General features: G+C 39.3%; 2 protein-coding genes and 2 non-coding genes across 9 annotated transcripts; 3 read left to right on the forward strand and 1 right to left on the reverse strand.

Annotated features, from left to right (window-relative positions):
• The first annotated feature begins 1,042 nt into the window (after positions 1-1,042).
• Positions 1,043-8,643, forward strand: ncl (nucleolin). 6 transcript variants are annotated; one of them, XM_042057134.1, is made up of 18 exons: positions 1,043-1,197; positions 2,370-2,465; positions 2,604-2,703; positions 3,029-3,133; positions 3,462-3,581; positions 3,744-3,844; positions 3,929-4,046; positions 4,543-4,680; positions 4,789-4,869; positions 5,059-5,182; positions 5,293-5,429; positions 5,522-5,648; positions 5,756-5,895; positions 6,084-6,216; positions 6,326-6,471; positions 6,659-6,785; positions 7,256-7,527; positions 8,021-8,643. In XM_042057134.1, the coding sequence occupies exons 1-18, from the start codon at positions 1,180-1,182 to the stop codon at positions 8,086-8,088; spliced, it is 2,151 nt and encodes a 716-aa protein (XP_041913068.1). In that variant the 5' UTR covers positions 1,043-1,179; the 3' UTR covers positions 8,089-8,643. The 6 variants fall into 6 exon arrangements, with proteins under 6 accessions (XP_041913068.1, XP_041913067.1, XP_041913070.1 ...); XM_042057133.1 differs by having other exon boundaries at positions 3,744-3,842; positions 3,930-4,046; positions 4,543-4,683; XM_042057136.1 differs by having other exon boundaries at positions 3,744-3,836; positions 3,930-4,046; positions 4,543-4,683.
• On the forward strand, positions 2,821-2,888 carry LOC121678594. Its single transcript, XR_006021276.1, has one exon. It is a non-coding gene; the product is annotated as a small nucleolar RNA SNORD82 (small nucleolar RNA).
• LOC121678592 lies at positions 6,840-6,973 on the forward strand. The gene has a single exon (XR_006021274.1). It is a non-coding gene; the product is annotated as a small nucleolar RNA SNORA75 (small nucleolar RNA).
• Positions 8,644-11,745: 3,102 nt separating the features above from the next.
• On the reverse strand, positions 11,746-14,853 carry nppc (natriuretic peptide C). Its single transcript, XM_042056762.1, has 3 exons — positions 14,672-14,853; positions 13,274-13,567; positions 11,746-12,475 (listed from the first exon to the last, which is right to left on the reverse strand). Exons 1-2 carry the CDS (start codon positions 14,762-14,764, stop codon positions 13,298-13,300), a joined length of 363 nt encoding a protein of 120 aa, XP_041912696.1. The 5' UTR covers positions 14,765-14,853; the 3' UTR covers positions 11,746-12,475; positions 13,274-13,297.
• Positions 14,854-20,710: the final 5,857 nt, after the last annotated feature.

Consider the following 20,710-nt stretch of genomic DNA (forward strand, 5'->3'; position numbering starts at 1 on the left):
AAAATGTTTCTATTGGAATTGTTCAGGTAATTTTAATGTAACCTACAATACACTGAAAAAATAATAGTATTTCTAAATTAGACTCAAATCAACCAGCCTTAAATTACGAAGAAATGCCATCTTTGCCACATGGCATAAAACTAGTCTAGGCTATTGCATACAAGTTTCTCCCTAAATCAGATTGTCAGAACAAGTTTGTCTGGAAACTAACAAACATGTGCTTGGAATTTGTATCCACATCAACTGAGAAAGGATATAGTAACTTTATAGGCCTAGTGTTAGGCTACAATGTTACACTACCCTATGTTGACAATGTAGAATGAAAAAGAGGAACATCGGAACACTAAACTCCTTCAAAGAATGTACGAGATAGGTCCTCCAAATTTAACAGATTTAGCTTTATTGTAAGACTGTGATCTAGGTCAGAGGAACACACACAACCATCTACCCTAATTTCAGCATGTTCCTATCCATTAACAGAAGCCTCATGTAGATTAACTCATGAGGCAGACAGACCACGTGGAACTCCAAAAACAGCTGGTGGGTTGGCTAAGCCCAGGTAAACCATTATAATAGCCTACGAGTCATAACAGCTCATTCGATTAATTTTCACGTGTAATGTTAATAATGTTTAATCAGACTGTTATGTTTCAATTGTTGTGTTTAACAATAGCCCAAATCATTTCCGCAAAGTTACCCATTTTCACACGAAGAGGTTTTTGGGGAAAATGGTTGTTTAAATTATCCACGTGCTTTTTGTCTCTTTCAATACGATTTCCTGCAAGGTTTCGTTAAAGCACAATGTTAAAGGGTCTTTAAATTACATGGCCTAACCTACTTTTTCAGAACATATAGTTGTTACTCTCATTTTACCATTTTAACAACCCCATTTCCATGTCCTGCGACAGAAGCTGCTATGCAAATGATTTGCGTTTGATTGGATGAGAGGGAGTTTGAAGAGGCGGGAAGTGTTTACATAGTAGATAGATGGCTTGTGATTGGATGAAACCGGTTAGCAGGGGGATGGCAAGTAAAGTCCAGAGAAGAAAACCAACCCATGCCGTTTCTGTACTTCTGTCTTTCTTAATGTTCTCGGTTTGTAGGCACGACCACGTGTAGAGTAGGACATTTTAATTAATTGCACAGTGACCGTTTGAGATTTTCAGAAACACCATAATTATGGTGAAACTAGTAAAGGTAAGCATCATTTTTGCTCTCAAATTTAAATTGGGATTATTGGCTGTTATTAGTACAGTTTAGAATGGAACGAAGTTCATGCGTAGGTAGCTAACCTAGCTATGTTGCTAATTCTGCTAGCTTTCTAACGATAATACTCGGTTGTTTAAGATAAGTATGCAATTTAAGGACTATGCCTTGTGCATGGGCTAAGACGAATTCCACGCATTATTTGGAAAATGTACATCTTAGCAATTGTCATTGATGTATTCATGAGATTTTAGCAGTGCAGCCTGTGGCCTTTAGTCCAACGAGGCTTGATCAGCCATGTTTTTCTCCATTGCACTCTGCTAGGCCTACAACGTGCCGTCGGAGCATAGCGACGCATGGTTGCACAGTTCGTCACAAAATGGCCATGTTTGTTCTTCCCTATTGCATTTTATATGCACGATTTGATTGTGAAATCGTATGGTCCTTAAATGAAAAGCATATTAGTGGTGTCGAATGAATGATTTTATACAACTATGTCGTCACGTCAGTAAAAGAACGATAGCGAAAAGCAAAATGACAAATTCGTCGTTGGATTTCGTAGCGTTCGAGCTAGCCCGCTAGATAGCATAGACTTATAAAATGATCTCCGTAGGGAACAGATCACGTTCGGTGGTAGTTCAGTAGATGTTTAGACAAGTAACGGAATATTTTGTAACTAATATTGTCTTTTTAAGTTACTGACACAATGAAGTGGTAATTTCATTCCGGAATTAAACAGAAATACTATTCGTTAAGTCTATTCTTTTTTTCTCCGCACGTTGGTCACTAGGTTAATAAAACAAGGTAGCTGCTAAATTAGTTATCGCTAGTTGGCTAGCAATCCTTCTAGCTAGCTACCTTGATATGTCTACCACGTGGGGTGTCGCATGGAGTTAGCTGGTTAACGTTAGCTATCTCCTTTACCTATGTGGAAGTATGCTAGGCGTTCCGTAGCATTTGTTAGCTTGACATTATATGCTAGAATTTAATGTATGAATTGTATGTAAATATTTTTTTATTTTTAATTTCACCATTCAGATAAACAAATGGTTATGGTGGCCATACCACATGGGTGTTCTTCTTTTGTAGCGCTGGAACGTTAATGTTGCTTTATGTCGCCTTCAACGCCTACACATTTTTACCATATTATTTTTTTCTTTTAGGCAGCTAAAAAGCAGGCAGCCCCGCCGAAGAAGAAGGCTCCGCCACCTCCCAAAGAAGTTGAGGAGTCTAGTGATGAAGACAGTGATGAAGAAGAGGTGAGTTGTTTATTATGTTAACATGGGTATGTTTATGAAAAGTATGTCAGCTGTAACGTTACTTAGATCATGTCGTCGATATAATACATCATGTCTTAATGTGTATTGTATTCATAATGTGCCCCTGCCCCCCCCCAGGTACCACCACCTAAAGTAGCAAAAAAGACTGCTCCAGTGAAGGCAGTAAAAAATGGCAAGGCTGCTAAGGAGGAAAGTAGCAGCGATGACGATGATTCAGGTAAAAGTCCCATCAAGGTCAATTTTGTTCAAATGTGTGTCAACATGGCAGACTTGCCCAATGTTATAGATTGAATAATAGTACAGTATTGCATTACCTATGTACTGTAGCCTCTCTATCAACATGATGAACACTAAGGGACTTAATACTGAAATATGTGATGTCACTTTCAAATGTTCTGATGAGGTTTGCTATGATTATTTTTACAGCATCATTAATAATATTGTGTTACACCACTCAAAATTTGGCCAAAGTTTATTGTCTATCAGTGTAGTACACTTGGCTAATGATATTACTTACATGTGAAAAAACCTTTCATATACAGAAGAGGAGGAGCCTCCTAAGAAAGTAGCCACACCAGCTAAAAAACCAGCACCTCCAGCTAAGGTGGCGGAGTCTGATGACGACGAAGATGATGATGACGATTCTGGTATGAGCAAAACTTGATCAGTTCAAACCTCTTAAGAACCTTTAAGAATTGACTACTGCTAATTCTTCAACATCAAAACACACTCGACCAAATGGGATGGCACTTTGTCTATCTGATTCCCTATGAGGGTTTCATAAGATAGTCAAGTGCTCATTTGGTCCTGTTATGTAGGTTAATGACTCATTCCACACATTAGATTGATAGAAGTGAAAGTAATTTGTCTGAAGAGCGGTATATGTTTAATATGTACTGGAGGCAGTGTTTGTTTTTTATTTTTTTATCAAAATGATTCGAAACTAATTTAAGTTTGTTAAAAAAAATCCTACAGATGAAGAAGCCCCGCCCCCGAAAAAGACCCCTGCTAAAGCACCTGCAAAGCCAGCAGCTAAAGCAGAGGAATCAGACGACGACGAGGACGACGACGATTCAGGTATCCATCAAAGAGGTAGTTCAAATTGTAGAAGAACTGCAAGAATGTTTTATCCATAATTCAGAATCTTGGCTTCCTAGGTCCAAAGAAATAATTGAGAATAAATTGATAGTTCATGTCCTGGAGTAGATAAATGTTAGTGAGTATTCACTAATTATTTGCACACAATGATGTCAACAGATGAAGAGGAAGAAGCAGCACCACCCCCCAAGAAAACTCCAGTGAAGCCAGCGGCTAAAAAGGCAGAGGAGTCCTCCTCCGACGATGATGATGATGATGGTACAGTATTCCATATTTACAGCAGTTTTGTGTTCATGGCCTTAATTATGAAACTGTAGAGTGACTTATTTTTTTCAACAATTCCAGATGAGTCGGAGGAGGAAGCCCCACCAGCCAAAAAGGCAACTCCAGCCAAGCCTGCTGCCAAGGCAGCTCCAGCAAAGGCAGCCCCTGCAAAAGAAGAGTCTGATGACGATGACGATGGTATGTAGTAATTTGTTTTTAGGTTATGTAGAGTTTCATTGTGTTAAATATCATAATTTGAAAGGATTACACATTGACTGACTGTTTGTGCACGTTGGTTATGAAACCATTTGGTTATGCAAGCTGCAGTACTCCAAAAGAAATGAAACCGGTATACTGTTCCATGAACACACCTTATCGAGGTTTCCTGTGTGAACGTCGGTGACTGTGCTAATAGAACTTTGTTGGTAACTGGGATACTAGTATTCATGCATACAGAGATATTAATAACCAGCTCTCTCTGTGTTCATGCAAACACCATGTCGTCAATATGATCAAAATCAGGATAAGCATCAGAACCAGGATATTGAAGTGCATGTAAATGCAGTCTGATTCTGTGCATTATATCCAGAAAAGATTGATTATAAAGGTAGTAGTGCATGGGACTGCATTGCCATAATTTAGTCTGTGTAGTTACTGCATGCCGTTCCAAGAGCCTAAAATTTTACTTTTACAGATTCGGATGAGGAGGAAGAAATGGACACAACCCCTGCAGCACCAGCAAAGAAAGCTGGTATGGTGAAGGCTAAGGAGGAATCTGAGGAGGACGATGATGACGACGACGATGATGATGAGGAAGATGACGAGGATGATGATGGTATGTTGAACTCTGTGTAGTAGTTGTTGGCGATTTTCATGTATTTAAATAATTGCTTAAAATGAGTTTGCAAACCTGTGTTTTTTTTTTTTTTTTTTTTACCAGCTCCAGTCACACCTGGCAAGAGGAAAGCAGATGCCAAGAAGGATACCCCACCAGCTAAAAAGGCCAAATCAGATGGGGAAGGTAGGAATTCCACTGTCCACTTCCACATTACCTATGTGATGTGTTCTTACCATCAGTATGATGAACACTAAGGGACTTAATACTGAAATATGTGATGTCACCTTAGAACTTTCTGATTAGGTTTGCGATTATAATTCTTATGTAGCATCCTCAGTAACATTACTAACATGGTGTCAAATTGATTTTCAGCTTTTAAACTGTTCGTTGGCAATTTGAACTCCAATAAAGACTTTGATGAACTCAAGGATGCCATGGCGAAGTTCTTCTCTAAAGCAGGTCTTGAGATTCAGGATGTGCGACTTGGTGGATCAAGGTGAGTTAAATGGACAGTAGACCAGTTAAGCAGTGTCAGATAATGTTGTTTCAAGGCTTCATATGGGCAGTGTTCTGAATTTAGGCTAATTAATGTTCTTTGATCTCCAGGAAATTTGGCTATGTTGATTTTGCTTCTGAAGAAGACCTGCAGAAAGCCATGGAGCTCAATGGCAAAAAACTCCTGGGCCTGGAAGTGAAGCTGGACCGGGCTAAAAGCAAGGAGAACTCCCAGGGTGACAAGAAAGGTTGGTGCTCTTTGGTCCACCATTTTATCCCTCTGTGCCAGACATCGGGTGGCTTTAAACTCTGCCTAAACAACTCTTCTTTGTCTTGACAGAGAGAGATTCGAGAACACTGTTTGTAAAGAACCTTTCATATCACATCACACAAGATGACTTGAAGGAGGTTTTTGATCAGGCAGTTGATATTAGGATACCACAAGGCCAGAATGGACAAAACAGAGGGTAAGGCGGCACAATAAACCACAAACTCGAGATGTTTATTTTCCATGCTCTTTTATTAAATTAATATGTATTCTTACAATTGATGTCTGACCTTTTCCACTCAATAGCATTGCTTTCATCGAGTTCAAGTCGGAGGATATTGCTGAAAAGATGATGGAGGAAGCCCAAGGTTCAGAAATCCAAGGCCGTTCCATTATGCTCGATTTCATTGGCGACAAGAGTAGGCAAGGTGGCAAATCACAACAAGGTACATACTCCGTACAACTCTTAACCTTGTTCTTTCCCCAGACATGGGCCAAATATGATGATCACCTCACTTCCTATGTACAGTGCAGGATTTCCTCAGATAGTCAAGTCCTGATTTGGTCCGTTTACCATGTGTCTGTATTTTAGACAATATCTGCAGTTTCTGAGTGTTTGTTTTGTTTTTGTTAGGTGGTTCTGCATCTTCAAGCAAAACTCTTGTTGTAAATAACTTGGCCTACAGTGCAACAGAAGATACTCTGCAGAGTGTATTTGAAAAGGCCGTTTCTATAAGGGTACCACAGAACAATGGAAGAGCTAAAGGGTAGGTGATAGAAATGACTCCAAATTGTAATTTTTTGAACCTGTTTAAACAACTAGGAACAGTTGGGTAATGTGGCACTGTTACTTAATCATGCTTTTTTGCTCAACAGATTTGCTTTTGTGGAATTTGAGACTGTCGATGAAGCAAAAGAGGCAATGGACTCCCTGAACAACACAGAAGTAGAAGGAAGGAACATTAGATTAGAATTCAGTCAGCAGAGCAGACAAAAACCAGATTTTGGCAAAGGAGGCTCTGGTAAGTGTTTCTAATGCATGTGTTTTTTTTTTTTTCAATTACAAGTTATTAGAGTGAATGTTAAAACGTTCATTGGACTGCGGCTATCATCTGATTTGGCAAGTATTTCAGGTTGATCTATTTTGCGGTCCCTTGGCTTGCCTGTGAGCGCATGAATGGCAGTTTTAATGCTCTCTCTGTCATGCAGGTCCCACAAAAACCCTTATTGTGAAAGGCTTGTCGGAGGACACGACGGAAGAGTCGTTGAGGGAGTCCTTTGAGGGAGCAGTCACAGCCAGAGTTGTCACAGACCGCGACACGGGAGCATCAAAAGGGTAAGACTTGCACTCCATTCTAATTTGTGCAGTGGCGTAAAACATTGCGCCATGTTCTTCTCATGAGCTCCTCTCTGTCTAGTCAATGACGGTGTATGGATTCGCACGAGAAGTAGAAAGAACTCACAGATGAACGGGTCCCCCCATGCTAAAAGAGGGAGTTGCCTAAGTCTAGATGTGAAACACATAGATTGTTACTGTATTGATTTTGAAAAGTCTTGGGATTTGAGGCTACATACAAACCTAAACGCCCTGTCTTAAAAACCAAAAGACAACAATTTTATCAAAATTCTATAGCTGATGTTTTCAGTAAGATCCCACCTTTTGAAGGTTTTTTAGAATATGTTGCTAGCATAGATTTAAAAAAAAAAAACATTTAAATTTCTATAACACAATGCTCTGGCCATTAAATAGCCTTAGTTGCGAAAATGGCCATAAATTAAACAAACAAAAATCTTTCTCTTTCATAGCTTTGGCTTTGTGGATTTTGAATCTGAAGATGATTGCAAAGCTGCCAAGGATGCCATGGACCATGGTGAAATCGATGGCACCAAGGTGACGCTGGACTACGCCAGGCCCAAAGGCGAGGGAGGCTTTGGTGGCCGTGGAGGTGGTCGAGGAGGTTTCGGTGGGCGGGGCGGCGGCAGAGGAGGATTTGGTGGCCGTGGGGGTGGTTTTGGTGGCCGTGGCGGTTTTGGAGGAAGAGGAGGCAACCGAGGAGGCGGACGAGGAGGCAGAGGAGGTGGGTTCTCTATGCCCTTAAATGTGGTGGTCGGTATTGGTGTCATGTAGATCTGTCCCGTCAGTCAAAGTATTTCAGTCGAGTTGGGCTGGCAACACGGTTACAAATTTATTGTAACCAATGGCGATCTTGGGTTAATTTTGGGCATGAAGCCCAAATACCTTATCCTGGGCTGCAGACTCCTTTTACAGATCAGCATGTTCAGGCTAAATGTACATTTTGGGAAAGTAGTTATACAAGACTGTACATCCAAGGTTGTCACTGGGTATGGGTCTATAGTCAGTATATCCAATATGGCTAATGAAGTGCATACACCACCAACTGTTGCTTAGCCAGGCTCCACTGTGAATGTGTGATCAAGTGAATGAGGGGCTCACTCATCCTTTGCTGCTAGAAACCCTCAGACAATTATCTGTTTGTTTTTTAATGCACCACAGTATTAACCACCCAAACATCAGTGTATTAAGTTCTGTTTTTTGTTTTGTTTGTGTAGGTGGAGGAAGAGGCGGCGGTGGAGGATTCGGAAAGCCACAGGGAAAGAAGATTAAATTTGATGATTAAGCATCAAAGTCCTTTTTTTATGTTTGTCGATTTTGAATGGACTCTGTTTTCATCACCATGTTTATGCTGACGGAGCCTTTTGGACATTCCAAGAAGTGTCATCATTTGAACTGTAATGGGCCTAGTTGCTGCAATGGCCTAATATCCACCTAGACACCCATCCCTCCCGCTACCCTTTCTGAGCAGAGAATGAATTCAGAAAAAACCCTCCACCATGTGCGTTGTCTTGCTGTACAATATCTTCTGTTTTTTCCCTTCTTTGTTTAAAGTTCATTTTTTATTTTGTTTTTCCCTTTAGTTATTGTTTTACTTGTAAATGTGAAACATATTGAAAATTAAATTAGCCCTGTTTGTTCTGGGCATTTAGAATCTGGAACTATGTGTAATGTCATGTTTTGTGTTAAAGTAATTATGAGGTGGTACAGTTGTTTCCTCCAAAGCATTTGTGGGAAGATATTTTGATAGTAGTTTGTGTAGCCTATGGGCTAATCTTTAAACTAAAAGCTTTTCAAAAATGTAAAACTTAAATAAAACTAAAGTTATGATTTTTATCTAGTCCTGTCTCGGTTTCTCTTCAAACTTTATCCTTTGTCAACACGTGTCACTCATCTTTGAAGTTTGCAGTTTGTGAATGGGTGATGGTGCGAGACCTGGTGAAAAGAATTGGTGTCTCGTTGATTTTCCTACCTAGTCGGTGTGAAGGTATTTAATGTTTTACCATTCCGTGGGCTGCCCCAGACTCCCAATGATTGGAGAAAGATGAAATGAGTCCTACAAAGATAGGCTGCTTGACGCTCATTTAAATCTACTTGTTGGTGTTGGAAGTGATCTAGGTTGTGACTCCGTAGTTACAACCTTGTAGGACGGGGCCATTGTAATCAGTGGATGAAGGGGACATAGATGTGTCCTTACAATTATGGCGCCTGGGGACATTTACCTTACTGACTGAAGATTTCAAACATGGCTGCAACTTAAAACAATGCTGCTTTCCATTGCTGTTTTAGTCTTGGACTTAAGTTTGGAGTCCTGGCTCATTTACCTGATAAAGATTAAAGCCTTTATGGCATCAGTAGCTGATAGAAATGATTATTTGTCCATGTCGGTGAAGACTTGCTCTACTGCGTACCACTTTGGATAAAAGTGTTTGCCAAATGAATAAACGTTACTGATGCTGAACTCCACTTAAAGTTTGATGGGGAAATTGTGGTGGTGTACAACAAACTGATTCATTTTATGATATGCAGCTTTTGTCTAGACTCCTTTCCAGGGTCATCAGCTTATCTTTTCCTGCGACTATTGGGGGATGGGAGGGAATTGAGCAGTGCTCATTCAAGTCCAATTTTGAAATGACCATTTAGCAAGCAATAGACATTAATTTAGGTGATGGCCAAGCTTACATTCAAGTTCACCTGCAATATGCATTTGGATCTGCTGTATCTGAGCAGATTTTATAGTAAGGATTATCCTCTATACTGATCAAATGCTAAATTATGCATGCTATACTGATTTTTTCTTTAAATTAATTTATGTTTCAGTACCTGTTGATGCTTGTAATCCCTCCATAATCATAGTGGTATTGTGTGATAATGTAGTACCAGATAGAAGAAATCTAATCTGCACGTTTACTGACTCACTTCAAATTTGAGCTATAGATATTATGTAGCAGTTATGCCGTTTCAAAACTTTTTTTAAAATCCTCCACCATTTAGGTTGCTGTGGATAATCTGTGACCACACCATTTAAGAGAATAGGGGGAGGAAACGAAAGCCCAAGACCAAACCAGTAAAGACAAGAGTCATCTTCAAACCAAGGCATGCATTGGATAGAGTTCTCTGCAGTGCATGAATTGGAAAGGATTCTTGAATTGAGGGGACAAGTTAAGATGTTAAATTTCTGAAAAAAGTAGCTTCCTTTGATTATTGTTTCCTTAACCCTGTTGCAGTAAATATTGTAGCCATATGGAGGCAGTATTGGAACACAAAATAAGCCAGCATAAAGGAGACGCCTGTGCATCCATCTTTGGCAGCAGTATGTAAGTCACATTTATCAATTTTAACTGATGACAGTGTTTTTCAGATTCTTGGTTTAGTTGTTAAATTTGAATGGAATTTGACTTAAGGAATTGGGAAGTGGGAATTTCAGACAGAATTCCACCTCATATTAATTGTCCAGGTGCAATGTGCTATGCATATCCTTATGATGAGCGTTTAATTTACCCATGTGTTTTTAAAGTGGAGTCAGTCTTCATACTGCAGATTCATTCACCTTCAAAGTATTTTGAAGATGCTTATTTAGAGTTCTCTAAATTTCTCTGGGCTGGCAAATGTCCCAGGACGAGTCTACCCACCCACCCTACATCATAAATTCTTCGGTGTAGAGAGGAACTGGCTAATTCCAATTTAAAATGTTTTATAATGTTTTAGGCATTCGAGAATGATTCAATCCAAGTTTTGGTCGAGCAAGATGACATGAAATCACTATGTATAGATTACGGCCTGGTGTGGATTTGACCGTATTATTTTCCATGACAGTGAAAAGCTTGTATAGTCATTGCCCATAGATCAAATACTCAGATGGACCATTTGTTTAAATTCAGGTAGTGTGAAATAATTTAGTCTGGTTAATGGCATTTTGCTTTGTCAGCATAAGCATCTTTATGGCAGAAAATATCTATGAATGTCTGCATGGCTTAGCAAAGATTTCAGGCTTATGGGTACCCTGGAATTTGCTTTATCGCTCTATTTCCAGTTGTTATGATGCATAAATGGAGTAGTTTCTAAATGCCACGACAATTTGCCACTTTGATAAAGAAACCAATGGTAGTCACATTAATGGTAGAGACATAAAACACTGATAAACTATCCCTACATAAAACTATTTTCCAGCCTCATACATAAGCACCACAAGATGAACTGATCAACTAAATCCCAATGTTTCGTCATGCCACAGGTGCATTTCTCCTCGGGAACTACCCCTAATGTGGAATTCCTGACCTATGTTGTTTGATAAAGTTGGCAAGTTGTTTAAGTTTGCTTGCAGGTAATTTTAGTCCTCGCTCTTTTACACATTTTTCAGTATTGTGTCACTCTGCTTTTTCAGGGTACAAAAAAGGACTGCAAATAGATCAAGTGCATCAAAATATTAGAAATTCACACAAAAACAAAGATACAGTCATTGTATTGTCACTAGTATTTTACATAATTATTGTAAAAGGAAACATTATTTTGTTTCATATAACTACACATAAGGCAGTGAACCATGCTCGCTATGTGAAATGAGAGGCTACCAAAGTCCTGTATCAGCTGTCTTTAATCAGCAGTACACTTGCTTACATAATTGTACATCAGAGATTGCAGCTGAAAAGGCTGACATCTGGTGGCTATGTCAGTAAAGCAGAACTCTATGGTGCTTGAATTGGATGGACTAGGATAAGATTCCGTGAAAGGAAGGTCTACATTAAAGGTATGATTGGGCTTTTTTTCCATATTCCTTCCCACTTCCTGAAAAAAACTGGTAGTGAGAAGAATCTTTCTGTGTTTTGTGGTTTGTAACTCTCTGAATATATTATACTCAAAGTGTCCTCGACATGCAACAAACCACACTTCAGTTAGGAATTCACCTTGAGTATTCACTATTTATTATAGCAACTGAGCTTAAGAGCTTTCCCTGTGCCCAAAAACCTGGGACTGAAGGGAAGGGTGCAAGTTACTTCAAGGTTATGGAAAGAAGCAAAATGGTCAGAGGTGGTTTTAATGTCTCTTACTGTTGGAATAAGCTATCAGTGGTTTAATTGCATGTAGTTACTCTGTTTTCTTTGTTCATTTTACATGACACTGCCTAAAATCATATAAAACTACAAGAGCTCTTTCACGATTAGTATTACACGCGTCATACATCCTGTTAGATAAAACTTACAAACCAAGTTTAACAAAGAAGTACTGCATGTGGAACGTTTTTTTTAATCATTTTTAAAACATTTACAACTATTTAAAACAAAAGTTACAAACAGAATTGACCTGCAGTTGCATTTCCAAAATGTTACATAAATAAAACTCATATTTATAAATATTCTCTTTTTATAAACATATAAATAGTTTTTAAAACATAAATACATTTATGCAGGAATAAAGTACATGAATTTACAGCAGCAGCGACAATATACAGCTTTGCGGGTTTTAGTTTTTACACCAATGTCCGCTGTTTTGTAGTGTTTGATGTCTTTTTTTATGTTATACATAGGTTGGTTGTTTTTATCATGTTGGTCATAGTCCTCATTTGTGCTGGTCAAGGTGTCTTTCGTACCAAAAACAATGCTTCTTTTAAGGTTCTGCCTCAGGTGAGGTCCAACCGTCACAAAGTTGTCCAGACCTATCGTCTTCTGAGGATTCTGTAAGGATGAGACACAAAACAGACATTAGACATTATCCTTCATGTTTGATGACAAACTTGTCTCCCTTGTGTAAACTGAAGGCGAGTAGGCTACTGATGTGGTGGCAGGGAGTTAACACACACCAGTCCACAGTGGTGTGTTACAGTGTTGGGAGGGAAAGTTGAGGGCTCCCATCTAAATGTACTTGATGAATCACACCACACACACCACTGCCAAAACAGTCTTAACTCTGATCTCATTGTGTGCACTGCTAAGAGCGTATTACCACAAGCGAGACTGCAACCTGGTTCCATTTCCGTTTCTTTGGAGTGTTTATTGGGGATTGCCTGGTACACCACCCCCTCCCCTTTTGACTGGCTGGCTGACAGTTCTAGAATGTCCACCAGGGGAAGCAGTAGAGCCCCTTCTAGTAGGCCTACACCACTATAAATGTGACACCTGCTGCAGTGGCGCTTGTTCCAGTCTAACATAGATTCAATGGTTGGGCTAAAGTTTTGCATTTTCACCAAGGAAGTCCTCTGTTTTGCTTGATTTCAATCTCACTTGCTTTTAACTTAAATTGCATGTGGTAAACGTTGCCCCACAGATAGCCTATAACATTTAATCAGAATTGTAATTGAAATTGGGGTGGGGTGGGGTGGGATTGATTACTCCTAGTAGAATGTTGTTCAATGTAATTCAACCCACAGAAAATGCTTTAATCAGAATACTGTTAGACTTGTCTGATTCCTCCAGTTACACATACACAAACTGTGTATTTCCTGTCTTTCATAATAAAACAAGATATATTCTTACCAATAGATTCCCATTCTGATTCTTCTAACAGCCCATGCCACTCATGGTTCCTATTCTGTCCATCTTGTGTCCAAAGCAACCGCTTTTTGATGTGGATCCTGCTTTCTTACTGGTTACTGGTTTGTGCTTTCGTGCGCTGGGTTGGTCATTCATGATGCGCATGTTTTTGGCACGGGTGTCCAGACGGAGGTCTCGCAGTAGCCGGATTCTGGCGCGTATGTTCTCCAATCTGCGCTCCTTCTCGCCAGACGCAAGGAACTCCGACAGCTCTTCTCCCAGCAAAGAACGGAGAGACTGCAATAAGACACATTAAAAACAAGGTTAAATTCTAATGCAGTTGAAACTCTGAGTTAGTTCTGTCTCTTTAGCATTTACTGTGTGGCTCGCGTTTTATCCTTTATTCTTGGTCTGTACCACCACAATAAATATTATATGTATTTACTTATTTTCCTGCTAAACAAAGTTGTGATCAGCAAAATTCCGAAATGTAGACAAAACATCATAGAAAAGATTGAAAATTCTTAAAAGATGTTTTGACAATCGAAAACTGACGAACTGACGGATGTGCTGGGGATGGACAGGTGCTGCTGGAACCGGCTAGAAATATTTATTCCAATAAAAGTAATTAACCAACTTATCATTATGAACATAAAAAACACAATCATAATGAAGGCAATAACATAACCCATTCGTGGGACGAGGAAATGGTTATGGTTAAACAAGCATGGCATGCCAATCGCATGTATTCGTATTGAGTTTAGAGAGGCAATACACTGGTCAGCGGAGAGCATTAATGTCTTAAGAGAATTGCTTTCGGTTGAGACTTTTTTTTGTCGAGAATTTTGTATAGAGCGTCATCCCGCTTTAATGTGCATCCGTACCTATTCGTACCTATTTGGGCATTGCGCCCTCTCCATACCTTGCCTCGCGAATGCTGCCCTCGTTCACCTTCGCAAACACTGCACGGTTACAAGTGTGTTCAGCTCTCAATCACGCCCATATTCGTGGTGTATGTTTTGAATAAATGTTAATTAGCCAGAGGCAACCGTTTATCTTTATAAAGCCTGTATATTTAGTGAATTACAATGACGCGCAAATTCTGTACATTCATTCTATTTTTGCCTGCACTTTCTGACAGCAGTTTGGGCACAGTTACAAGCACAATAGCCTATGCGTTCCACGCAGATTGCGCATGTGGATATGCCCAATTAGGTATCACCAACAACCATGCAATCCAAGAAATGCTCCACTGACATTTAGAAAACTCAAATGCAAATCTGATACTCAAGAGAGAGCATCAGTGGAGCCCCTCTGATTGGCACGGAACCCTTTTCACTGAACGCTCAGAGTATCCTGGACAAGTACCGCGTCGCATTAAGCAACAGTAAGTTGTCTCACCTTCTGTTGTGCCGGCGTTAAAGGTTTGGCCTCTGTGCTGATTGAAAGCAGAGTCATCAATAGTCCACAAGCAAAAAGATGCGAGATGTTCATTCTGATAGTTTGTAAGATGGTCCCGTTGTAAAGAAGGTGCGCAAGCAACTGGGTTTTGGCTTCTTCTTTCAGTGCCTTTACTCCCAAGATTCTCAAGTGCTTCTCTAACTCTAAACGATAGAGCTCAGAGTTTTTATAGTCACGTCCTGTGATGTCACACCTCCTCCTCCCTTCCGAAGCTTGCCAATTTTTTCAAAGTACCTGCGTACAAGGCCAGTCGCGTCATCCCTTATGATTTCTATTTATTGAAATCAATGACACCAACCATTATATCTTTATTCCCATTGTAATAAGGACAAGTGAGGAGCGACCCTTGATTTCTTTAGTGTTTAAATGTTGACCCCTTGCCTCAGAAACAGCTTGATATGTGTAGACTATGTAAACATTAATAGAAGCCCACTTTAATATCGAAGAATGTTGCGTTTTTAGTCCAGTAACATTTGTCCTAATATAATCCTTCTCATTGACATTACAAAATAAACAGAAGCAACAGCCATGATACTTGTTCATTAATAATGAGAAATATATATGTATTACCACAGAAGCGCATTTTAGAGAGAGTAGCCCACAAAAAAGCCCCTGTTATTGAAATTGACGAATTAACTAACTTTATTCTTTCTCTGAGGTAATTGCTTAATTAGTACGGATAAAAGTAGGGAATTTAAATTGTAAATGGTAGCCTAATGCGTCTTTCACTGTGTTGATGCATTGATAGTGTTTCTACATAGGCTATAGGCTGTTTTCCATGTGCACCTGACCATAAGCAACTCGGCTACTCAATTTGATGGGAGTTAAACAAAACACACTTGACTGACATCACTGACGGACGTGCAGTCAAACATGTAGACATCGTTTGTTGATGGCAGTTGTTAATAGAGTACTATGACATAGTTGGTTAGCGGTGATTAATACGCAGGTTTGTCAATCGGTAAGCCTATATAGATTTGTTTTCATGCTAGCGATTGCAAAATAAAAATTCAACATAGGATATGACTTAAGCTGCCATTAAGCTTCAATCTGCTAATTTTTTGAAGAGAACATTTCAAGTGTGACAACCTAGCACGTCTTAATTGTCTGCCACTGCAATGATTGCAGGTGACTGTTTCTGTGCCATTACTCAAAATCAAACGCTTCTCTACTTTATTACCAGTGCGCCACATACTGTCATAGTGGATATCATGAGTCTGGATTGTATTACAGTGCCAATAGTTCCTATTGGTAAATTCTGCCCCCAAAAGTAAATGCAGACGCCTGTGTAAGAAGCACCTTCTGTTTTGAGACACAGAGTGGCAGTGTAAGCTATGCTGAAAAGCTAAGGACCCGTTGAACTTTAGTAGGTAACACAGTGGTCAAAATCTAATTGGACTTTGACTTTCCCTTGTTTGATAAGTTTGAACTTCAAGGAAATGTAATTGATCAACATATCGGTAATTGATTTCCTTAGTTTACTTCCAGATGTGTTATCTAGGCAGTCTCTAGTAGCCACCATGACTAAAATCAACCTAACTCCTTGTATATTGTATATTGATCAAGGTGGTTTGTTGAATTCATATAAAAAATAATCAGTATATGTGTCACATCCATAGGTTATGTTCTTTGTACCTTTGACTAATTCCTTTAAGGTGATGCTACATTCCTGACCTTATCCTGCTGTGAATTTAGCATTGATGGAGTACATCTGACATCTTATACCCCGACACTGCAAGAGTAAAAGCTGCTGCCAATTACAAAAAAACTGACCCAAACAATATGTGGCTGTTTGGATGAAAACCAATCTATGCCATTCAGAGTGTGGATGTTGATAGTTTCCGACAGTGCTGCAGGCCCCCTCTTAAGTAGGCACATGGTGGTGATGGAGATGGTGGAGGGTGCCTCTTGGCAATGAGCTCTGATGCCAGAATGCCCATAATGCTGTCAGATAATAACTTAGAGGGGAGAAACTGGTAGAGTGTTCACAACATGGCACAATAAATCTGGATGTGTGGTGGATTTCATGGTCTGCTTTGTCTGCACTGTTGTCCAGAGGCCAGAGCTTGGGCTAATGTGGTTGATGTTGTCCAACAAAAGAGAACGGACATATTGCATGTGGTGTTCATCGGAGAACACCAGGTACTCTCAATGAACCTGTAATGGTGGTGGTGGTGTTTTTGATGATGGCAAAATTTACATATGAAGTCAAAGGTCTGTCAAATGAAGTGTTCCTGAGGCAACATTGTTGATTGGCTGGAAGTGTATTGCTCATGTGAGACACTGTTTATTTCCCGGGACTGTCGAAACACCTGAGTTGTTTTCGACTGCACACAGAGAACAGACAGGTAGAAGAGAAATTAACTAAATTTCACAAAAAGTGTATTAGACTATCAGGGATTGCCCCTTCTTACGGTCTGAATGTATGTGTTTTTAAAGAGCTCTTTATAAACCATGCCGGGAAAAAATGCATAATGAATACTTGTCGGGACAACTCGTCAGACAATAGGGGCTGTTCTGAAATAGAATGATTATTATTTTCCTGAGAGAGGTGTGTCTTTAACAGAACTGTTCATAAATTAAAATGTGTGTGAATTTATTTGCCACAGTCTTAATAATTGTTGTTTCATAGAACCGCATTGCACTCTATGCCAAACATGCCGAATATGAGTTTCTAAAAATCACTTTTTATAAAATCACTGACCACAGAGGGTTTAACGGTTCACAGCAAAAGGGAAATAGTAAATTGCTAGGCAGGGAATGTTCTTAAATGAAAAAAAAAAAAAACTACTGTTTGCTCACAACTGTGTAAGTATGTCTTATGGAATGTTTGACCTTTGAATAAAGCCACTGATCTCATCACAGTTATGTTTTTTTCCCAGGAAATGCAAAAAACACTTTCCAAAGGGGTTTGTGGCAACTAGATGTCTTTAATGTAATTAAATCCCATAAAAAATCAAGCAATGCTCTTCCATCTCAGCCTAGGCTGTTTTGGTCATGTTATTTATCTGATTTCTTGTTTAACGTGTGGTGCTCCACTTTTTTACTATTTTTTGTGCCAGCATTGCACTTGACCGGTGTGTCTGTTTCAATCCAACTTTTTAGTTTGTTAAATTTTGAGTGGAAACATTGACATTTGCATAAAATCTAATCTAAAGTCAAAAATTAGACAGATGACAAGATAGAGGGGAGTTGATTAACAAGGAGTATAATGTGACTAACGTTGGAACAGGTCTATTCCCAATCATTCTCATTTGTTTCAGTTTTATTAGTTGTTTACCTTTGCCCTGAAAACCCATTTTGATCCCACAGCTGTTGACAACTCCTCCCTAGATTAGTAGAGTGTCCATTCTTGTTGCACAACATGGTGTATGAAAACGTGCACAGACTCGCATTGTCTTTTGCTGAATTTTCATGAATACCATGAAAGTATGCAAATGAGGGTAACACTTTATTTTACAGGGTCCTTGTTCCAGTGTATAAACATAATGAAGTACAGTGTAACAACCTATGTAACAATATGTAATATCACATACTTATGTTGTCCATACATAATGTATTTTTGTATACCTACAGATCATTAGTACACGTGTAATACGAAGTGAAGGTTACAATACTTTGCCAAAGAGGCCTTTAGGTTAGGGTTAACCCTAATACATTATGTATGGACAACATAACTACCTGATATTACATATACATAGGTTGTTACACTGTACTTCATCATGAAGATACACTGGAACAAGGACCCTGTAACAAAGTGTTACCCAAATGAGCTGGATGGAAACCTTTTTAGTTGTGGACACAGTGATGCAGCTGAGAGAGATGCTTGAGCACTAAATTTAACGTAAGAAATACAACGAACCTTAACACCCTTTAAACCCACCTCATACTCATGATGTCATTCATACCTCTTATATTTTGCAAAATAACTGAAAAATCATTGTAAGGTATACACATGCTGTTCGCAAAAAAGTTTCACATGAATCAGTGTGAGGAAAGTTTGGCTAGAATAGAGAAGGCAGTGGTATTGTTACCACAAACAAATTATATTTTGTAACATGTTTTTAAAAAACGAATTAAGGAATGCATCCATGTTGCAGTCCAAGTATTACACTGAACAATTCTGAATGATGATATTACCAGTACTAACAGTATTACACAATGACACTCAAATGCTTTCATATATCTAGCAGTACAGTTACAGCTAATAATGAAAGTACTTTCATTGCTACGTGGTACAGGACGCTATCCATAAGATCGTAAATGATCTTTTTGCTTGAGACATTTATTTACTGACTACATCTTTAATCATGTAGTTTGTCACCACTAGATTGCATTTTGTAAGGAATCACTTCAACCACTGCTGCTACCTAGTTCCTGTGTCCTGAGATGGAAATTTCCTCTCACCCTTGCAGCACAATGTGAGAGCGGGGTAGGGACACTGGTTCTCAGGAAAGAGACCACTCTGTCAGTTTCCTTTGGACTGACTCAGTGGTAGATATAGCTTTCTGAGCTTGTTCAACACACCTCACGTCATACTTTTCAGTATAAGAATTTTTTTTCCCCTTAATTTTTTCATTTTAATTTTTAACAAGCAGGGGACACTTTTTGCATTGCCACAAGTGTGGTGTTACATTTTTTTTTCCTGGTCTTGTCGTACGTTTAACGATGTTACCAATTTTTTCCCAATGACTTCATGACGAATATTTAAAGCATTTTTTAAGCCCTGGCCACAAAATGTTATATGCCTAATTTTTAATACGTTTTTCAGCTTTCATGTGGCGGAAAAAAATATAGAAACCTACTGGTTAACATTAGGGAAGTTGTGCGAATGTGGCCAGTGGTGGAGCTCCATGCCTGCACAGTGTAATGCACTTCCCCCTTGGTGCGAGTCTCAGCCAGGATTGAGTGTCTCTGTTTCTCCACTGGGGTTAGCTCAAGACAAACTACAAGCCTGTTACAGTCCTATAAATAACAGTTTTATTATGTTGGGTTTGTTTTAATGCATTTTGCAAAGTGCAGCACTGAAGGCTTTCACATGTGGGGACTGGTGAGGGTGCCATGGGCCCTGGGTCTTGTGGGATGAGGAGGGGATATTGATGTAAGAGGTCATCAGACTTCCTCCAGCGTGACGCTGGCTAGGGTGTGGAGATCCTGCTCTCTGGCCTAATAAACACTGCCGTCTCATCAAGGCCCATCCTCTCACCCACTCCTCGTTAGACGTGATATTGGGAGGCAATGTTTTCACCCTATTGCCTCTGCTAGAAGGGATCATGAAGTCACCCTGCCCACCATACAGTACTGTACATGGTCTTTTAGGACAGCTACATTATAAAAACCCAACAAAATATGGAAGATGGAAAAGCCAGAGCTGGAACATTTCTAAACATAGTTCTGTGCCTGGAGATGCACAGATGAGAAAGAGCTCGTCCTTTTTCAAAAACATGCAGTTCTGCGTGTCTTATTGTGTTTCCATAACCATATAACCCCGTGGTATTTGTTAAGATTCTAATGGAAGGAATGAGAGCTTGTGAACTGGCAAACATGTTGTTGTGCTGCTTGTGTTCTACACTTGCTTAAGTGTTGTACTATCTGTGATCTTGACAATGACGGGTAAGATGCCTGAATAACTCAACCAAACCAAAGAGCATGTTGCAATGTTACATAGCTCACTGATCCCATTTTTGTGCTTAATTATAAAATTCTCAAACGTTGACATACAAATATTTATGTACCAGTATACATACATATACATATATACAGTATGTACAGTTTTTAACCATTGTAAGTTATTATATTATGACTTGAGATGTAAGTTATACGTTTTTTAACGAGGTATTGGTCTGACTGTCTGAAACACACCACATTACACCAGAGGTATAACTATTCAAGTTTCAATTCCCCTTTAGAGTTAGAGGTCAAGTTACTATTCCGAATAAAATATTAATTTACTTTTCTGAACTGGAAATGGGAAAAGTC

Source organism: Alosa sapidissima, chromosome 12, assembly GCF_018492685.1.
Source record: "Alosa sapidissima isolate fAloSap1 chromosome 12, fAloSap1.pri, whole genome shotgun sequence".
Lineage (NCBI taxonomy): Eukaryota > Metazoa > Chordata > Actinopteri > Clupeiformes > Clupeidae > Alosa > Alosa sapidissima.